This window comes from Centroberyx affinis, unplaced genomic scaffold, assembly GCF_046629955.1.
Source record: "Centroberyx affinis isolate AG114_WGS23_722 - 3 ecotype Tasmania unplaced genomic scaffold, CSIRO-AGI_Caff_v1 ptg000189l_1, whole genome shotgun sequence".
In the NCBI taxonomy this organism is placed as follows: domain Eukaryota; kingdom Metazoa; phylum Chordata; class Actinopteri; order Beryciformes; family Berycidae; genus Centroberyx; species Centroberyx affinis.
The window spans coordinates 354078-375038 of record NW_027278884.1 but is presented as its reverse complement, the minus strand read 5'-3'; the positions used below and the strand labels follow the sequence as shown (position 1 = coordinate 375038).

The 20961-nt window shown below is 40.4% G+C and overlaps 4 protein-coding genes across 7 annotated transcripts; 3 read left to right on the top strand and 1 right to left on the bottom strand.

The window, feature by feature from the left end:
* Window positions 1-4644: 4644 nt before the first annotated feature.
* On the bottom strand, window positions 4645-5876 carry dynlrb2 (dynein light chain roadblock-type 2). Its single transcript, XM_071537798.1, has 4 exons — window positions 5822-5876; window positions 5407-5482; window positions 5094-5261; window positions 4645-4926 (listed from the first exon to the last, which is right to left on the bottom strand). Exons 1-4 carry the CDS (start codon window positions 5822-5824, stop codon window positions 4883-4885), a joined length of 291 nt encoding a protein of 96 aa, XP_071393899.1. The 5' UTR covers window positions 5825-5876; the 3' UTR covers window positions 4645-4882.
* Window positions 5877-5922: 46 nt separating this feature from the next.
* Window positions 5923-10338, top strand: psmd7 (proteasome 26S subunit, non-ATPase 7). The gene is made up of 8 exons (XM_071537560.1): window positions 5923-6048; window positions 6589-6680; window positions 6805-6897; window positions 7003-7100; window positions 7219-7299; window positions 7828-7919; window positions 8245-8443; window positions 9705-10338. Exons 1-8 carry the CDS (start codon window positions 5975-5977, stop codon window positions 9960-9962), a joined length of 987 nt encoding a protein of 328 aa, XP_071393661.1. The 5' UTR covers window positions 5923-5974; the 3' UTR covers window positions 9963-10338.
* Window positions 10339-11188: 850 nt separating this feature from the next.
* Window positions 11189-16156, top strand: hprt1l (hypoxanthine phosphoribosyltransferase 1, like). The gene is made up of 9 exons (XM_071537608.1): window positions 11189-11344; window positions 11727-11833; window positions 12257-12440; window positions 12758-12823; window positions 12972-12989; window positions 13263-13345; window positions 14492-14538; window positions 15204-15280; window positions 15582-16156. The coding sequence occupies exons 1-9, from the start codon at window positions 11327-11329 to the stop codon at window positions 15627-15629; spliced, it is 648 nt and encodes a 215-aa protein (XP_071393709.1). The 5' UTR covers window positions 11189-11326; the 3' UTR covers window positions 15630-16156.
* Window positions 16157-17544: 1388 nt separating this feature from the next.
* On the top strand, window positions 17545-20728 carry nudt7 (nudix (nucleoside diphosphate linked moiety X)-type motif 7). 4 transcript variants are annotated; one of them, XM_071537579.1, is made up of 4 exons: window positions 17545-17902; window positions 18049-18228; window positions 18960-19118; window positions 19722-20728. In XM_071537579.1, exons 2-4 carry the CDS (start codon window positions 18073-18075, stop codon window positions 20070-20072), a joined length of 666 nt encoding a protein of 221 aa, XP_071393680.1. In that variant the 5' UTR covers window positions 17545-17902; window positions 18049-18072; the 3' UTR covers window positions 20073-20728. The 4 variants fall into 4 exon arrangements, with proteins under 4 accessions (XP_071393680.1, XP_071393688.1, XP_071393672.1 ...); XM_071537587.1 differs by having other exon boundaries at window positions 17545-18228; window positions 18960-19113; XM_071537571.1 differs by having other exon boundaries at window positions 17545-18228.
* Window positions 20729-20961: the final 233 nt, after the last annotated feature.

The window sequence follows — 20961 nt, the reverse complement described above, 5'->3', positions numbered from 1 at the left end:
TTGTACTGCGGTTGTGTGCTAGTAAAGGCTCTAAAGAGAATAGGAAACATCTAAAAGATAATATCTATAACATGGCAAATGCTATCAGTGACATTTTTTGAGATTTAATAAAAATTTTCCATTGGTAATGTCAGTTGTGATAGACAAAGAATTTTGTATGTTTTATTGTTTCAACCATTTATTGTGGGAAGCCATATATTTTGTTTGAATTGCTGCTGGTCAGAATAAAATGTTTAGAATAAGTGAAGGATGTTAGGAAAATTGTATTTGAACACGTTTATGTTATGTCAGAAATGTTTGGGGGGGAAAAAGAAGATGCACTGGAGCTGGAAGGCAGGATGGCAGATCTCAGTCTTTGTGTTTCTCAGATCATCATCAAGTTGTCGTTACCATTGTTTCAATGGTCGTCTCACACTCCCTTTCCTGAGCCCTCCACACACCTGTACATTTTGGAAAAACTTGAAAGGAATAGAAGTTGTGGTTTTTGTAGGCCTCTTTGCAACATTCTTATTTAATTGGCGTCACTTGAGTGAGAGTTCAACACTCTCAGGCAAACTGACCAATCTTACAAATGTTGCCACCTACCAGTATCTGGCTTAGGGTGATTTTTCATGACATCATTTTGACAACTAAGTTTAACTGCCTTTTTTTTTTTTTACAGAAAACAGAACAGCCAAATTATTCTTCAGTTCCATTTTAGGAAAGACAAGTGTCAAGACTAATATACAATATCTTTACACTTGATACTCCTAGAGTACTTCATACAAATTCTCCCATTGTTTATGGGTGACAAAAACATTAGAAACGACAAATCCCTTTGTGAACAACAGTAGACTTCACCTCTCTGGTCTTTTGACGAGATTTATTTAAAGATAGCCAGTCAAAACAGTGTCTCAAAATCATAATTTTTTGCTTTGAATACGATAATCCCAGCGGCCCTTTTATAGAAGCACAACTACAACAGTAAATCTACAGCAGTAATCTTCCCCCGTCACACGACCTTCTTCCACCCTGCAGCACCTGTTCAGTCTCCTCTACCAACATGCTGTGAAATCATGTTTATTTGTTTCAATCAATTGTTATGTAATATATTATTTGGGCTGTACAATTACAATGAACTATTTATTAACATATATTGCTGTACATTCTGATGGAAATTTACATTAAAATATTTGTAAAATGCATTTTATTGGTTGTTGTTGTGTGTATCTGGAGGGAAAGACAGGGTTTCTACTATAGATAAATATATTCTCTTGAGGAGCTTATATCTGCATTTACTTAAAGTGAGATAAAAAGGAACTTGATTGTATGCAGTCCAATTACTGCTTAAAACAGAGTCCAATGATGCATTTGCTTGTGAATCATTTTAGACCGTCTTCTCTGATCCTGAGCCCTTCCATGTTGGGTTTAGTGTATGTGGATTGGATCAGGATCTTTTGTTAAAATGTTATGAATATACAGTGAGGTTAATGAAAAATTGAGGACTTGAGAGTTCATTGTGTCAGACCCTCGATCCTAGAATAGGACAGAATAAAACATTTAACCAATTATTGTTAATTAAAGGTTAAACCCATTTGTTCAATCCCTGTGTACAAAGCATGACACTGTCGTGACAATTGGTTAAATTCCATGTATATCAATTGATTTTAAAACAAAGTGAGAAAATATAAGTATTTGGTGCCACTTCAGTATACAGTGGTGAAATACACATACTGAGTAATAACATGGTAACTTCTGGTATCTTCATTATTACAACTATGTTTTGGTAGCTGACAGCTGATATGTAAATGAATATTTCATTCATTTTCAGTATTTTTTATTTTTAGTATCTTTTTTATTGAGGAAGACATTAGGAAGGCTGAAAGAGAAATGTAAAACTTTGTAAGTGATCAAGACTCTTTATAGTTTCCTTTTCTAAAACATACTTTTTAGGCATCATGTCAAGCCTTGCCACCTGGCAGGACAGCTGCCCTTGGTCTGCTACTGTATATTAAAAAGCTATGGCATATTAAAAGCATAAACTAGATTTTAGCTCTTCTTTATGTATCAGGTGAAGGAGCGACTGCAGGAGAAGGGGATGCTGGAGGACGGCGTAGTGAGATGGAGGGATGTGAATGGTAAAGTCTTCCATAAGGAGGAGGAGGAGGAAGTGGAAGATATTTCAATAACAAATACCTGTGGGAGAACCTGATATCACGTCTGGAAGAGTTTTCTTTGTGTAGTATACGATGGTAGTGTTAAAGTTTTTTTGTGATCATTTTGTTCATTTAGTCGTTAATTGTTGGTCATACTAACTTGACAGGTCCATTATGTATCTTATATGGTAAAAAATAGATGTTAGGTTGTAGGTGTCATTGCATTTTTTATTGCTATATTGTGAAACATAGAATAATGCACTGGAACTGATCTATGTCCAGCCAGGTGTAGCTTTATTCCCATAAAGGCCTTCGAATTTTCTCAAGTGAAAAGATCTATTATTGAAACATTGATAGCTCTCCTTTTCATGCTACCCTTCAAATATAACCACCAAGTCCACTGTAGAGGGTTCAGGTTATATTGTTAACACTACAGCAAGCAGTGTGTCAGAGGGGGAGCGTTCCTGCAGTGTAGGCCAGGGATCTTTTTGTTGTTGTTGTTTTGTGGAGGTAAGAGCATCTTAATGGGGTTCAGACCAGAAAAAACGAGAAGTGATTATTGTCTGTTTCATCCTCTAACGACCTGCAAAGTGTTAACACAAATTTCCTGCCTCCTTTCATGTTATCTTGTATCTACATCATCAATATCATGAGGAGAACAGTTTTACTCACAATACTATCTAATGAGCCTCTAGATGAGATAACACTTGCCTGTTGTAAGATGGCTGATTCCACCCCAAGGTCAGTCAAGGCCAAAGGTGAATCTATGGCCAGCTTCACTCTCACTATGTCACTGGTGCTGCCAGACAGGGAAATACTAAGTCCAAGAATCCACAGTGTTTTCAAGAGCAACAAAAATAATTACTTCCACTTCCATCAGAGACATACAATTTTATCAACTGTGAGAAATGAGAGCAGACAAGTATATTCACCTCTGTGACACAGAAATAGTCTGCGATCTTCACACGGTTTGTCCGCCCATTTAGCTTGAAAAGACATTACGCAGTTCTCATTCCCTCCAGCATTATTAGGGACGCGCTCTGTCACCCAGCCTGTGAATGAGGACATGCTTCGGTCCGACCACTTCCAGGAGTCTCTGAACAGGCCGACCCACACGTTCTCTCCCGCTGCCAGCTCCTGGATCTCCTGGTTCTCCTTCTGGTTCCTCACACTCACCAGCTCTGTGAAGTGTTCTCTGCAGTAGCTCTGGGTGGCTCTCCAGGTCTTTGCATCTTTGCTTTTTACAAATCTACCAGTCCCAGTCTCACATTTGCCTGTAAATTTATAAAGATGTAAGTAAGAGTTTGTCTTTACATGTGACTCGTTTTGAAGGTATTTCGCTTTTGCATATTCATAGAATCATTATGTCCTGATGTGCTGTCAGGTTAACAAAAAAAAACATATTCTCACCATTGTAGCAGATGAATTCATGCTCATTATTACAAGGCACAACATGCCAGTGGCCAGAATCTCCCATCAGCCCACAGTTCTCGTGGTCTGGGCTATCCTGCTCTCCCTTTCGCCAGTTCCTGAACTCAGTCTGTCCTTCCCTGTAGAAAGCTCTGTCTGCCAGGGCCCAGTGCCACTCTGACACCCCCCCCCCGCTTCTCTAGTCCTATCCACACTGCACCGCTAAAATCATTCTGGTTTAAACACTGATGCAGCTTGTCCTGGTCCTCCATGCTGCCGACAGTGGCCAAGTCGGTGTATGTCTCTCTGCAGTAACTCTGTGCTTCATGCCAGATCATAGGTGTTTCCACTAAGTGGTACTCAAGAGGGAGTGAAGAAGAAGAGAACTGGCAGAACCCTGTGAGTGAAAACAATGACAGTTTCAAACAGTTTGACAGCCAGTGGAAATTCTACCAATGTTCTAGTGGTTTCTACACATGATGATTTTTAGCCAATGGTCATGAAAATTACTGTATTCACATAAACTAACCTGAGAGAAAAAGGAGACACATGATCCTTCCCATAATCATCTGTAATAGTATCTTCAAAAAGTAAGACCGAGCCAGGTTAGCTGCATTAGTTTGTTGTGCAATTCTTAGTGTCAGAATCACATGATAGTTATAGAGACCAAAGTGCTGTGAAACTAGGAACCTGATAAACCTCTAACAAATATAAACACGTTTTTTGTATTACTCACCAAACACCCTAAATAATTCTATCTTATGTTCTGATGAGAAGCGCCTCTCCAAGATCTGTTTGTGCCTCTCTCTCTCTCTCTCCTCTCTACTTCTTATAGCTTCCTTCTTATCAGCAGGTACGGCCATGTGACATAGTGACATAGGTTGACTAAGAATATTTGGATACCAAAGTTCCTGAAAAAAAAAACAATCATGCTGTCTTCTTTGCTCAGAAAATGAGGGTAGCACAAAGGAAGGTCAAATGCAGAGGTGTGGTTTATATGTCATTTTATTCAATACAATACTGATAAACTGTATACTTAAAACCATGTACCTCTCACACATTAACAATATGAACAATTGAGATGTATACTGAACAGCAGCTTTATTCATTAGACTTATCCAATATCAACGCAAAGACATAGGAGGAATAATATGCAAAAAAAATAATTATGTAGATTAAAGCGACATACTGAGTTCAACGTAGAAAAAGAAGGAATATACAGTACACTGAGCAGTATAATACAGCAGATAAAAGCATTAAAAAAAGATGTTTTGCTTGAGTAAAGGAGACCACCATGTGACAAACCAAAGGCTGACTGTCATGGGAATGGCCAGGGGCTATTCACTGAGGTTCTGGATGACTATCAGCAGAAACTCGTTCTCTGGAGAGGAGCGAAAGAGGAGGAGGGGAGACAAACAACAGTAAATCTAGGAGAATAACCAAATGTGTTCCTTTCTGTAAGTGACAGAGGTTAGCTTAAATAATGTTAAACGATGCTGCAAGTGGTCATCATCAAGTCAACAGTGCCAATATAACTGCTACACTCACCCGGTGTGACCATGATCTCGTGCTTCTTGGAGCGGATGCGGAGGAAGGTGAGGTCATTCTGAGGGTCAATGTCCCTGACCGCACTCCTGGCCTTCATGGTGAGCTGCCGAAGGAGTCCTGCATACTGAACTGTCGTGGAGTTATCCAACGTAGTTCTGATTGGAATACCTGAAAATGAGGGTGTCATAGCAAAGGAGCAGCTTTACAGAGTATACAGAGAGCAATTTAGCTGTAGGCTGGATGTATATGAATGTCTATGTTGTGTTTGATCTAATGTCTATGTTGTGTTTGATCTTTATGCTTTTTGGCTTACCTTCTGCATTAACAACTACTGTTCCAATCACACCTTTGTGGGCCTCAATCCTCTTCAGTGTTTCCTCAACCTCAGCCTGCAGGACAGAGGAAAATAAAGGTATTTCAGCAACCATGTCCTAATTAAAGCTTATGCAGTAAAATAGGGTGTCAATGCTATTGGCAGAGACAACTAAATAAACCGATTAAGTTGTAATAGTCATATTCTTTAGTAATTATTGACACTGATTCATCGTGGTTAGCAAGCTTTATGCCAGCAACGTACAGGTTGAAGGTGATGCAATTTCAGTGTTTTTCATTAGCTAATAAAGAACACTAACAAAAGATATCATCAAATGGAATAATGGAAATCATTTTATGCAACCGTTTCCGACCCAACGTATAGTTAATTTAACTGTTAGATGCTGAATTCCTACCATTTTTATGGAGTTTCTGGTCCAGCTGTGAGACTCCGACCTTCTTCTTCGCGTTCCTCTGTTGCCAAGAGAAACGGAAGTAAGTTACTCGCGAGCGGAAAGCAAGTGTACCCGTCATTGTGTGGCTGTGTGCTGTTTATCCTCACTACGAAAATGCCGGAGCTAGCGGTAGAAAATGTGGTGGTTCATCCCCTAGTGTTGCTCAGCGTCGTGGATCATTTTAATAGGTTAGTATTTCAGATGATCAGTTATGAGTGTTTTAATGTTTTGCCAGTTTAGATGTCTAGATGCTTAGCAGGCATAGCGCGTCCGCTAACGTTACTTCCGAGCTAGCTGCTAAGCTAAGCTAATGTTAGCCTTGCTGAGTCAGAACCCCGTTGAGAACCAATGCTGTCACAGCTGGCCAGATACAAGCAGGCTAGTTAGCTTGCTAACTAAGTTTAGCTCGTAATGTTAGCAAGTAGTATGTGTAAGACAGTTGATTAATGAATAGCACAATAGTAGTGATAAGTAACAGAAGTAACACACAATAAAGACATAACATGGTGTTGTACATTTCATCAGCGGTGGATGACAGAAAAGTCGGGAGGTTAGCTTTAGCATACAGGAACTTGCGTTAGCTAACGATTCATTCCGTGTTGTTGATTCATGGCGTTATTTCAGTTGCCCAATAAATCAAAGAGACATTGTTAGTATCATTATTATTATTAATAATAACTGTCTAACCAGTTCATATGTCCTGTTTATTTGTCTATTTAATTTTACAGGATAGGGAAAGTTGGCAATCAGAAACGAGTGGTTGGTGTCCTCCTTGGGTCATGGCAGAAGAAAATTCTTGATGTCTCAAATAGCTTTGCTGGTGAGTGTCATCCTGACAACGTTTTCACTTTTAATAGAATTACTTTAAAAGTCATTAACTGTTAGAATTACACAGAGAAGTAGAAGTGACTGTCAATGAAGTGACTGTCAATGTTCCTTGCCAGTGCCATTTGATGAGGATGACAAGGATGACTCAGTGTGGTTCTTGGACCATGACTACTTGGAGAACATGTATGGCATGTTCAAGAAAGTTAATGGTAAGGCACTGCCAACATTTACAACACTTGAAATGTAGTTGTGTTTTACTGTACTGTATTACCCCGGTCAGTTATTCATGAATACCTGTCTTCCCTGTTTTCCAGCCAGAGAAAGAATAGTTGGATGGTACCACACAGGACCAAAATTACATAAGAATGACATTGCCATCAATGAGCTCATCAAGCAATACTGCACAAATTCGGTATGTAATTACTTTGGTAGTTTCTTCTGCTCAGTGTGAATGTGTCTTGATAACACCTTACTCTTGTACACTCTCTTGTTGAATAACCCTATCATGCAATTCCTTTGTATCCCTCCAGGTGTTAGTCATCATAGATGTGAAGCCCAAAGACCTTGGTCTACCCACAGAAGCGTACATCTCAGTGGAGGAAATACACGATGTAGGTGAACCATGGACAGCGTGAATATACTTAGTATACGAGAGACAGCCATAGATTCAGTTAGCCTGCAAGTGTTTGGACTGCAGAAGGTTTCTGGGTGGTTTTCTTCTGCCCCCCTATTACTTTGGGGGGGCACAATTCCCATTAATTTCTCTTTCCTGGCAATATCTATTTGAAAATTGCACTGTCAAGGGTTTGATATTGTAAAGTTGTATAATTGGTTAGTGCACATCAAATTTTTGACTGCATACTAAAGTGACTACTCTGTGACCATAATTTGTGGGAATCCATTTACAAAAAGGGCCATAGTTCTTTCATAGTTCACCTGATATGTCTGAAAACATCCACATTTAAGGTGACAGCGTGCACTTTAGTGTCGTCATTGTATTATTTAACATCTGAAATAATAACCTTACAGTACTAAAACAATAAAACGTCACAGTCGTCATACTTCACAGATTATTGTAAAATAGATTTGTGTTCTTTTACTAGAGAATTAAAGGTTTTTCTCACCTATCACCTATCTAGGATGGGACTCCGACATCCAAGACGTTTGAACACGTCACCAGTGAGATTGGAGCTGAGGAAGCCGAGGAAGTGGGAGTGGAGCACCTGCTCAGGTACTCAACAGACCTTTGATTCACACACACTAGTGCTGCAAAATGAATCATATAATTGCAATTTTAGTTACCTCACTTGATAATTATAGAATATTGGCATGCCAGCAATTCTGCTGTTGCTGAAAATAGTCTAAATGTTGATAGAAGATGCAAAAATTACACCTCAATAATTTTGCCTGATAAGTCGAGACTAATAATTGTGATTACGGGACTTGGCAAAATAATTGGTGATATAATTTCATCCACCCTAATTTACATACACACACACACACGCACACACATACTCATGGTCATTAACTTCTCACCTGATTAATCCTCTCCCCAGAGATATCAAGGATACAACAGTGGGCACTCTGTCCCAGCGCATCACGAACCAGGTCCACGGCCTGAAGGGACTCAACTCTAAGCTGCTGGACATCCGGTCTTACCTGGAGAGAGTGGCAGCAGGCAAACTGCCCATCAACCACCAGATCATCTACCAGCTGCAGGATGTCTTCAACCTTCTTCCAGATGTCAATCTACTGGTAGGTTGTTTGTGTTTGAGGTGTATGTTTTGTATGTGTACAAATAAGCACTGTTGGGGAAATGGGTATCTGTTGATATAATAAAGAAGGATTCACTTAAAACCAGGGCTAACAGTTGGGCCACAGGCCAAATGTTTTCCATTAGGTGGTAATATATTTTATTGATTCTATTTTATGTAATTTAGTTAAGTGACTTTGAGAACTTGATCATTACAGCAGATTAGGGTTGCAACAATTACTCTGTCATTGATCACACTGACTATGCATTTTCATTAATTTGCATAGTCACGATTGATGGGTTGCTATGAATATGACTGTGGCAACTTCAAACCCCAAGGCTACACATGAGAATTAAAGAAAAATCTCTCACCCAGTGTGACAAAAGTATGGAAATAATTTAAATACAAATCCAATAATATAGTGCTTTGACTGCCTTTAACACAAACACCTGAACAGAAAAAGTCCCAGTCATGCCATTTGATGCACATGATGAAGTAGGAGAAATGGCATAGAAATGTTGTTCAAGGTAGGTTAGCCTACTAGCTAGCTAACCTGACCTAACCTTATTCCAACAAGGAAACCTTGGCAATTGCTGTTTTATTAACGGCCAAAGTGCTGTTCTGAGATACATGATTGGAAAAGATGTATTTGAAGATAGTGAAGGTTTTCCAGAAGTCCACATGCTTAGGCAACTGACTTGTTTCTCCCAGGCCTTCAGTTCTTTGGCCGTCACAGTTGTGCTACTAGCAACGGCCATAATCCAGAATCTTATGAGTCTTGACTCTGTCTATAATGTGCTGTGGTTTGATTAATGATGCATTCCTTATGAAATTTGATGTCAACTAATTTAGAAATCTTCAGTTCCATAAGATTTCTGTTTTTTTGTTTTTTTTTGTAAATCAGTCACTTAGATCAGTCGATAAAATAATCAACAGCTTAATAACAAAATAATTGTTAGTTGCATACCTGCAAAGCATATTGACCAGCACCATGATGACATGAGATCTGGGAAGCTAATAGACACTCTTTTCATTTCTAAATAAAATCCAGTTCTATTTTTGTTCCATGGTCCACCACCCGTGGCCCTTGACCCTCTCTGTCAAACAGTTTGCGCTCCCCTGCTGAAAATCATATCGCAGGCATCAGTTTGCCTCTACACACAGTTCGTTTTTAGCCCACAGATCCTCCCTGAGCTTTCTTGATGTATGTTGGAATATTGTTAAATGACTTCTTGATGCAGAATTTAATTTTTCCTTTGCAGGAGTTCACGAAAGCCTTCTACCTGAAGACCAATGACCAGATGCTGGTGGTCTACCTGGCCTCACTCATCCGCTCTGTGGTGGCTCTGCACAACCTGATCAACAACAAGATCTCCAACCGAGACGCAGAGAGGAAGGAAGGTCAGGAGAAGGAGGAAGGCAAGAAAGAGAAGAAAGACGACAAGGAGAAGAAAGACGACAAAGACAAGGAGAAGGAGAAAGGGGACGCCACCAAGAAAGATGAGAAGAAGAAAAAATGAGTGCTTTAATTGAAGGTTTTCGCTCAAATCATACCCTCTTCATCTGGATGGTGCTCTACTTTTTGTCCAGAGCCACAGCTCTGTATGTGGGTCTCAGGCTAAAAGTAGGACTCTATATGGGGAATGGTGTCATTTGAGATTTGGCCTCGCGGTCACAAGTGGCACTCATAAGACTGTTATTATAGTATGGAGGATGAGATGATGATGGCGTCTTTCGTGTTCTTTACTGTGAGAACATGTTCATTCTGTTTTCATAGTTGGCTCCTGGTGTTGTACAACACCTGGTGCTGCTTTTTTGTAAGATGGAGAAAAATGTCTTGTTTCTGTATCACTCATTAAATTGGGGTCATATTAAAGGTTTTTGTTTTGCAGTTTTCACTGTTTTGTTTCTATGAAATGTTATCTGCCTTAGTTTAATATCAAGTAGTAAGTATTTGTGTATAATGGATGTGCCTGTGGGCCAATATAAATGCTTGTTTTTAGATCCCCTTCACAGATGTCCGTATTGTGGGTTAATTGAGGACAAAAACATTATGCTATAAGGGTGAACAGAGGATAGGCTGTGTGTGTGTGTATGTATGTATATATATAGATATAGATATAGCCTATGCGCTACCATAGCGCAGTATGAGGTCACACTGATGGTCAGCCTGCCAAATTATAGATTGAAGTGAAAAGGGGGACGTCCTTGGTGAGATGCAGTTAAAGACTGATACAGACTTTCAAGCCATTTTATTATAGGCGTGAAAAAAAAAATATAGCTCTAATACAATAATACAGGTTAGATGGATGCTATACAAGTAATACAACAAAAAGTCCCAGGGGGAATATTATGGTAACAGCACTAAAGATTAAAAAAATACTACAAAGTAAGATAATGCCTCTGGAATATATAGTGATAAAGTCATAAACTCAGCATTAAGTACCACAGACAGACTCCAAGCCCCTATAGGAATACTATAGTGTTTTTTTATGTAGGGGGAGGTAGAACTGACGCGACAGAATCCGCTATATTTTTAAAACTGCGTCATATGCAGCTTCTCCTCACTCATCGAGACCCGCTGTATCTCGTCTACCGTCTGAAAATGTGCAGTAGTAGTAGTAGTGCGTTTTAAGCTCAGGTTGCGTCGGGCAAATCAGATTATTGGGTAGGTAAACTGGATTCTGACGTAAGGGGTTTAAACCCCAGCAGAGCAGCATCGCTTGTACTTGTCGCTCGCGGTGAAGTCAGCAGTCGGTGGGAGCAGCTCGGTGCAACATCCAGTCAACAAACCAACCTCCCCCTCTTTCTCTCTCTCCCTCTCCCCGCGGACTTGGGCATGACTCCTCAGATATCACTGTGAGCGAGCGGAGCGACCGGTAACATGGCTTCCTATCTGCAGGTGAGGGCTGAACTGTTTGTGTTTGTGTCACGGGCTGCACGAGCCGCGGCGACATCCCGCACTTGTGTTTTCTGTCATGTCAACTTGTTCACTTGTCAGGGTGTGGTTTTTTTTGCCACCGCGTAGGCCTTATTTGGGCAGACAGCTTCTCTTTTAGTTTAGTGTTCAAATGTTTACTGCGTTCGTCCACATCGGCTTTGACACGCACCCCCCCCCGACATGGACTCGGTGTCTATCCGGGAATAAACAGGTGGTTGAGAGGCTCGGTGTTGCCAGGGCGAGGGTGTGCTTCACTTTTACTAAATGCAGCTCATCGCAGCACGTTTTATGTCACTGACAAACGTTTTGCGTAGAGTTGAAGAGATGTGTGTCTCTGTTTCAGATTGCCGATGACGAGAAAGGCCACGAGCTGGACCTGTTCTGTGTCCCCAGACACTATGAGAATGATCTGGACAGGGTGATCATCCCCCACGGGCTCATCATGGACAGGTAAACCAAGGCAGATTAGACCAGTATCCCACCAGCTGAAGGTGTAAAGGGACAGGTACCTGTCCCTTTATGTCTCTTTCTGTTGTAGTGTGTGTCCTATCTTCACACACACACACATACAAACACACTGGCCTATGGAACTGAAGAGTTTGGCACCCTATTTGTCAAGCAAAACACCATTGCCCATTGCATGGACTATGTATGTGTGTGTGTGTGTGTGTGGGGGGGCAGCTTAGACTGCATTTACAATGAACTGCATGGTAAGCAATTATGTTTAAGTGCAATCTCGTGTTAAGGATCTCGGCACGATTCATATCAAGCGGATTGCATAATTAAGCTTGCAGTTCACCGTGCATCTCTCTCCTTCCCCCCCCTCTCTTCTCCCTTCACCCCCTCTCGCCCTGCCTCACCTCTCCGGTCTAGGACGGAGCGCCTGGCCCGCGACATCATCCGGGACATGGGGGGACACCACATAGTTGCCCTGTGTGTTCTTAAAGGCGGCTATAAGTTCTTTGCAGACCTGCTGGACTACATCAAAGCGCTGAACCAGAACAGTGATAAATCAGTCCCACTCACTGTGGATTTCATTAGGCTAAAGAGCTACTGTGTAAGCTGCCTTTCTCATTTCACTGACAGGAACAGTGAGTGCGCTGATGTGAGGTGTGTGATACGGGCGTAGTAAAACGCAAATGAGAAACATTTTGCTAAATTAGAAATGGGCCAACTGTAGTGTTCACAGTTTGTTTTTGAGTGCAGACATTTTTGCAAAATGAGTGTACTTTTAATCAAGGTCTTACTGTTCATTGTGGCGAGGCTTTTTGTTGTGATGCCAGTAGAGCAGACAAGATGAGTTAACACCACTCCACAGCTGTAAACACACTGATAGATATGTCCTTCCTTCCTTCCTTCCTTTGTATCATCTAGAATGACAAGTCTACAAACAGCGTCAAAGTCATAGGAGGGGATGAGCTGTCCAATCTATCAGGCAAGGTTAGTGCGGTTTGTGCACTTGTGCTGTTTGTCATGTAGAACTGCTTCATCCACTACAGGCTCATTTCTAGCTGTGAAAGAATTATTCAAAAGTGTCTGCTTGAAATCTGTCTCCATCTGAATAACTTTCCCTTCATTGTTTCTGCAGAATGTTTTGATAGTTGAGGTAAGACATTTTTATTTGTTGGTACAATTCGGTATTAATTTATGTTTTATTTAATATAATATAGAGATTAGGGTGGATGTAACAGGCCAAAGTCTGAATGTACAAGAATTGCAAAGATCTCATATTCTGGGATTTTGTTTCTGTGTAACCCCCTTCCACCCCCACACACACACACACACACACACTCGTCTGTAAACACTTCCCATGCGCTGCATTATAAACATAATGTTCGCACGGCGCCAGGCTTGTTTTCCTCTGCCTGTGGTCTTGTAGGACATCGTGGAGACGGGGAGGACGATGCAGACGCTACTCTCCCTGCTGAGTGAATGTAACCCCAAGATGGTGAAAGTCGTGAGGTAGGCGCCATTAGAGACACTTTACAGTCCAGGAAGTTGAATTATAGACCTCCAGCTTAACTGAGTTGTCTGTCTGTGGAAACAGTGCAGACAACAGTGCTCTTAGCTAATGGACACTCTTCTCCTTTAGCGCTGTATTAGAGATGATATGTGAGGGAGTGAGGGAGGGCTGGAGGGAGCAGCTTAAGTGTTAATCTCCCATACTATTAACTGCACTGTGGAGGTAGAGGCCAGCTCTCTGTTATATTCCACATAGCAGGTTGAAGTTGGAAATGTGTGGACATTATGCAAATCAGGGTTGGGGACATTCATGAATTGAATTGAGAATGCATGGTGAATTAATTCATGTTCTTGGAGTTGGAATTGGAATGTCACCCAGCTCTAAAGAAACAGAATTTATTGAATTGGAATGACAAGGAACAATTGAATTCCATGAAATTCCATGCAATTGCACTTCTAAGAGAGGTTGACTTGACTTGTTAAACATTATAAATCAAACATTTATGAATCAAATAAAAGACAGGTAAGCAAATCAAATCATCAGTCATAATGTATGTATTATGATGACATGTTAAGCATCAGGTCCCGCCAGAAAGGTCCCTTTAACATTTTAAGATATTCAGTATTGATAATACAGTATATAACACTATGTGTAGTCTCAGATATGTGGTAAGATTAAAAACAACAAAAAAAAAAAAAAGATGAGTTCATGCTGCAGATTTCCTCTGATGTGTGTGCATGAATGCTAGCAGTTTGGATTCAATATACCGCATGTATTCCACAGTTCATTCTGCCTGGTTGATTTCCCTACTGTAGAATCATCTAACACTACCGATACCACCAGAATTTCTGTGCTTTTTCATATTAGCTATCAGTGTCTCTTTTCGCCATATGTCTGAGTGTGGGTAGGATTGTTGCTTTTGCTTTGATGTTTGGCGTGTAATCAAGCTACACACAAGCTCTGAGGCTGATCATCTACCATGCCATTTGTTTAGTTAAAGTGTTGTGCAGGTGTACCAAGACCACCACTGCCGTCTGTCAGTATTTAGGCTTGTGCTAAAAGTGTCATGGTGGAAACATTTCTGTCCCTTTTTCCAATGTTAATTTCTATTTCATGTCATATTCTGTATTTCTCTGCCATTTCAGCCTTCTGGTGAAGAGAACCCCGAGGAGTTCAGGGTACAGACCAGACTGTAAGTGCCTCCAAGAAGTCATGTTATCTGTGTGTCACACGTGTGTGTGTGTGTGTGTGTGTGTGTGTGGTAGAGTTCATTTCATGCCTACCACTCACAAGCGCATCTGGGTCTTTTTGAAGGGATGGTGAATGAGAATGTTATCTATCCAGCTGCGTTTTCCATGTAAGATTAACATACATTTCCGGAATATCTGCTGCAAATGTAGCTGAGCACGGCACTTATGCACTAACACGGGCCTGAGATATCCACACACTCGCACTGTCTGCAATTATGTAATGCTTTTAGGTTGGAGTTGGGTAATCTCTTTAAGATTGCCCCTCAAGGACAGCTGTTACCGTATAAGCGTTTGACTTTCTGATATACAGCACCGGCAGCTTAAGTACCAACCTCATGCAGACGGTAAAGGAGCAGCGTCTGTTGTCTCATTACACAGCACTGATGTATGGAACTATAATGAATGTATAGAGAAGTAAAGAATGTATAGTATATGAGAAATATACTTACAGTAAATGTTTCCATCTCAGTTCAGCTCATTTGAGTCTGCATGTTGAATTCTGTGATGGGAGTTTTGCTTTCAATAGGTTAGATAGTTTTGTGTGTGTGTGTGTGTGTGTGTGTGTTTTGCATGACTCACACAGGCGGTGTCTCTCTATTTATTTCAGACATTGGGTTTGAGGTGCCGGATGCCTTTCTGGTGGGCTACGCTCTGGACTACAATGAGTACTTCAGAGATCTCAGTGTGAGTGGAGTTGATCCTTACTCTGTGTTTAAAAATATATGGACAGACTACATGTTACGAGTCCATGGTAGCATTCTGTAACAGTCATTTTCAGCAGAAATGGTTCAGGGATGTCAGCAGGTGTAATTCACAAAGGCGCCTAATAATTTTATCAGGAAAAGAAAAAAGCATTTGTGGTGCCAGGACAAAATATAGAATTTAATGAGAAAATCTAATGTTACTTTGGAGAATGAAATGCTCTAGACATGAATGGGCTCTTTCCCTTTATCATCTTCCTGTTTTGTCTTTATTTATTTTACAGCACATCTGTATATTGAATGATCAAGCCAAGGAGAAGTACAAAGTGTGAGTGGAGGAAATGAATGAATGAATCAATGAAGACTAGGACCACTGTGATGACTCTCCTTAGCTTCTGTGTTTTGAATCTTATTTATTTTTTTACATAAACAATAATCCACAAAATGTGAACTGTGGGTTGTGAATTACTTAAATAATAATTTTTCCCCCCCTATTGAGTAAGTGGGACAAATTATGAATATTTTTGGTTGTTCTATTTAATTTATATTTATTCACTTATGTGTATAGGCTTGCCTGTAAATTGCAGTTTTATCTTGGAGATTGTAAACAGAATGTTGTCATTATTTTGTTCTCGCTCATCACATTACAAAAGTCTCAGGCTACTGCACTGTAACTTTATGTTCAATGAACTGTCAGTCCAAAATGCAAGTAGCCTTCAGTTTGTACATGTATTGCGTTTCTGTTTCACTTGATAATGCGGATGTATCATGCCATGCAACGACTGACCTGGAATGTACTGTAAGATTATTTTATTTCATATTATCTGATGTTTTCATCGAGCACCTGTTTACAGCAATACAAATCCAATTGAATCCTACGCATCGATTTGGTCTTTTTTATTTTTTTGTTGTTGCACTTTTTCAATTTCGCCACAAGAGGGAGTCGCGTATTACTGTGGTTAAGGTTATTATATTCCAACAGTAAGTGCGACATCTTTCCCTTCTCCTCTCTCACTATCTTGTTCTTCTGATTTTTGAGAAACAAAGATTGCATTGCACATTGCAATGCATTTAAAAAAAAAAAAAAGAAAAAAGCTTTTAAGATAATTGTTAGCAGGATAATATTTATGAATGATTTTATATGAAATTTATTTTATCTTATTGACAAACAAGTATTTGTTGAGCAAAACTTTCCCCCAGCAAACATTCTCCCACAAACTGATTCCAGTAGGACATACCAAGGAAGAAAGACAACCTCCTTTCTCCTTGCTCTGTTGTGGGATTGTTACTTAGATGGAGAGCAGAAAACATGTTTTTCCTACTGGTGAGTGAAGAGGTGACACAGAGGGTAAATCCTGTAGGTCAGGCCTAGGTGTATCTTTAAATAGCATACACACACCTGCAGAGATGGCATCAAATGGCCTACCATAATAAAGTCTCTGGTGTCACTGGGAGGTTATACAGGGACAGGAATCCCTCATAGCTGAGTATCTGAATTGATTTACCAGTAGTATGTTGTTTTTAGGCAAGGCAAGGCAAATTTATTTATATAGCACATTTCATACCCAAAGGCAACCCAAGGTGCTTTACAGAGAACACATGCAAAAGCACAAGAAACAAATAATAAAAACATTAAAAGCGAGCAAGCAAAAGGACACAGAATAAAAACAATAAAAGCAAACAGGCAAATGTCCACAGATTTAAAAAAAAAAAAATAAAAAATAAAAAATAAAAAAAAAATATAGTAGTATAAAAGAAAATCAATTAAAAGCAATGGTAAACAGGTAGGTCTTTAGCTTAGATTTAAAAGTAGTCAGCATTGGCTCAAGTCTCAGCTCCACTGGCAATTTGTTCCACATTTGAGCAGCATGGAAGCTAAAGGCAGCTTCACCATGCTTTGTTTTTACTCTGGGAACAGTCAGTAATCCAGAACCAACCGACCTAAGAGGTCTGCAAGGTTCGTATTGGGTCAGGAGATCTGATAGGTATCTTGGACCTAAACCGTTCAATGATTTATGGACAAGTAATAGAATTTTGAAATTTTAAATGAATAGGCTAAGAATGATGTCTGGTTTTATATAGGATGTGTGTTATTCCATATGAAGTATTTGTGTTGGGGAAAAAATATGTTTGTAAATGAACGACCAGGATAAAAGGGCCTAAAACCAACTCTCGGCAGTTCAGCAGAAAACTACATCACTTACGTTCACACAGAAGAGGTCACGTGACTTCCGTCCACTTGACCGAGGAACTAGAACTAGCAGCACTCCTTGCCTAAACTATCACAAGGCTAACCGGCTAACGAGAGCTAGTCTCATGCTTTAAGGTCTGTGTATTTGCAGGGTAAATAAATGGCTGCACGAAGGAGAGCGACAGGAGAGTCTTCACCAGGTGCTAGCGTTAGCTTGTTGGCTAATGTTTTGCTTTCTGACGTCAAAACTATGGGACAGTTCCTGGCCCTCTAACGTTAGTATGTTGTGACCCTAAACTGTGATAGCTTTACACTCGTGCAGAAGCAACAGTTGTAATATGTTATAGGTTCAACTTCAAACTCAACATCAGTGATCACAGACTGAGCTGGAGCTTCTTAACCTGACAGGCAGAAGTAAGACCCGTTCCCTGCGCTCTGTGCTTCCGGGTTGGGCGAACAGTAATCATCACCCATGGCATTGTTTATGTTGGCTCGCATGTTTTATGAAGTTACGGTTAATTGAGTCCTTTCACGTGTGCTTTCCTCGTCTTCTTGGTCAGTATTTTGACACGGAGTAGCCTGTCATGGCCACGAAAGAGGAGGCGATCGCCACCTTGAAGCGGTTTGAAATTGGAAACAGATTCTCCTATCTGCCAGTCCTGCCCAAAGCCTCGGTCCTGATCCCGCTGTTTGTGAGGAGAGGAGAGCTGTGCGTGTTGATGACCCTGCGCTCAAAGGAGGTAGCCTACCAGAATGAACGGCAGCAAAGTGTTGCAGGTGGAGGGACATGGCTGTTTATAGTCCACCGGGGCTAGAGACATTCATTAATTTGATTTTCCAGTTCACTTCCTGGAGTTGGAATTGGAATTGCACCCAGCTCTAAGGAAACAGAATTGGAATGACAAGAAACAGAATTTAATCGCATTGAATTCTAGCCTGAATCGCAGTCTTCAGCACTCTTCAAATTTGCATGGCGATTAATTAGTAAATGAATGATGAATTGCCATGCCAAATGAATCGCCATGTAAATTCGAAGAGTGCTGAAGACTGCGATTCATAGGGGCTGGACACCCGGCTAATTAAATTCCACCTCTAAGAGAGGTTGTCTTTACTTGCTAAACATTATAAATCAAACATTCTGAATCAAATAACAGACACTTAAATCAAACACATTCAGTCATAATGTATGTATTACAATTACAGGTTATGCAGGATCAATTGGCAACTCATCTTGTTGATGTTCGGTATTTGATAATATTTAATCTCAGATATGTGGTAAGAAAAAAACCCTGAAATTTCACAGAATTTCATTGAATTAATTTAAACTTCCTGAAATTCCAGTTCAATTCCAATTCTGCTTCCTGTATGTTTCTTCAAATTCCAATTCCTTGTTCCTTGTTCCTTCGTTCATGAATTGTCCTCAACCCTTTGTGCATGTCAGTGTTTGAACACCTTGTTGCTGTGTGTGCAGCTGAGGACCAGCGCTGGTGAGGTTTGTTTCCCAGGTGGAAAGAGGGACCCGAGTGACGCAGGTGATGTGGACACCGCTCTGAGAGAGGCGCAGGAGGAGATAGGGCTGCCGGCCGACCAGGTGGAGGTGGTCTGCAGACTGTTTCCTATCATCAGTAAGGTAGTACAAGTAAAATAATTCTTCCACTCAAAGGTATAGTTCAGCCAAAAATGAATATTCTGCCATTATCTACTCACCCTCATGCCAGCTGAAACACAGGTGAAGTTTCTTTGTCTACATTACACACAGGGAGGCTGCCGGCACAACTCTGTAGAAGCCTTCTCCAAAACGTGTGTGTGACATAGACCTATGTGTAGGAGTGTAAACACGGATGTGGGGAAGATTCATGTGAATGCACAAGGTCTGGGTAAACGATGGCTGTAGTGAAGATTTCGCTAAATATAGGTGTTCTCCATTCACAGTGTGATCGTTTGGTTTCATAAGACTTGGGATTATGCTGCACGAGCTGTATGGAGTCATTTTATGGTCATTTTTTGCCCTTTTTGGAACTCTGAAGAACCTGACCCCAATTATTTCAGTTCTTTTGGAGAAGGCTGCTGTGGAGTTGTGCTGGCAGCCTCCCTGTGTGTGTTTATATGGACGAATAAACTTCACCTGTTTCAACTGGCATAAGAATTTTAATTTTTGGGTGAACTATTCCTTTAACAGCTCTGGTTCCACCTCTCTCACCTGTCACCCCCCCATCCTAACTTCTCCTAACAGAGCGGTCTGTTGGTGACCCCAGTGGTTGGGTTCATAGAGGAGTCATTTTGTCCCTGTCCGAACCCAGCGGAGGTCAGTGCCGTGTTCTCCGTCCCCCTGGACTTCTTCACCAGGGAGAAGGACCACTTGGCCTACGGCCCTCCTGGGATGACTGGGCTGTTTCACACTTTCCACTTTACGGACCCCGATTCAGGATGGCAGTATCACATCTGGGGTCTGACCGCCATGTTGGCCACACTGGTTTCTGTCCTTACTCTTAGGAAGAAGCCAGAATTCGACATTGGTTTTGACTCAGAGGATCCGCTACCCTTCTTCCAACAAGGTCTAGATAGAAGAATTAGTAAACTCTGACTGTAGCTTTGTGTTTTTCTGTATTCAATGTTTGTTTGAACCATTTTAAAATTGTTTAATTAATATACTGAACAAAAATATAAACGCAACACTTTTGTTTTTGCTCCCATTTTTCATGAGTTGAAATAAAAGATCCAAGACTTTTGCTTGAGGCAAATGGTGGTCACACCAGATACTGACTGGTTTTCAAAAAATGCATATCTGTAGCCCTAGTCATGTGAGATCCATAGTTCAGTGCCTAATAAATGTCTTTTTTCAAAATAAAACTTTTTAGAGTGGCTTTTTATTGTGACCAGCCCAAGGCACACCTGTGCAATAATCATTGTTTAATCAGCATCTTGATATGCCACACCTGTCAGGTGGATGGATTATCTTGGCAAAGGAGAAGTGCTCACTAACATGGATTTAAACAAATTTGTGAACAAAGAGAGAGAAATAAGCCTTTTGTGTGCATAGAAAAAATCTTCGATCTTTTATTTCAACTCATGAAAAATGGGAGCAAAAACGTTTATTTTTGTTCAGTATAATTGTCAATCACTGTCAGCCAGTGTCCCTTGAAATGTCTTGGAAACAATGTAAGACCTGATAAGGTTTATAAAGAATAAACCTGAATTTATGGAGAATATAATGTTTTATTTGAGTGCGATATATTTGTTCAAAAGGATTAAATCATTTTAAAAAATCCTACTGGGTTGTGTTCTTGAAACTGTTTTCACTGTTTTACATTTTTCAGGACTTTTCTGAACTAGTACATCTCAAACCCAGGGGAAAAAGAAACAAGACAAGACCATTTAAATCTTTATTAATTCATTTAATGTAGCAGCAGGATTACAGATATAAACAGAAGAGTATACAAACGTCCAGACAAAGGCAAAGTACATGTTAATAA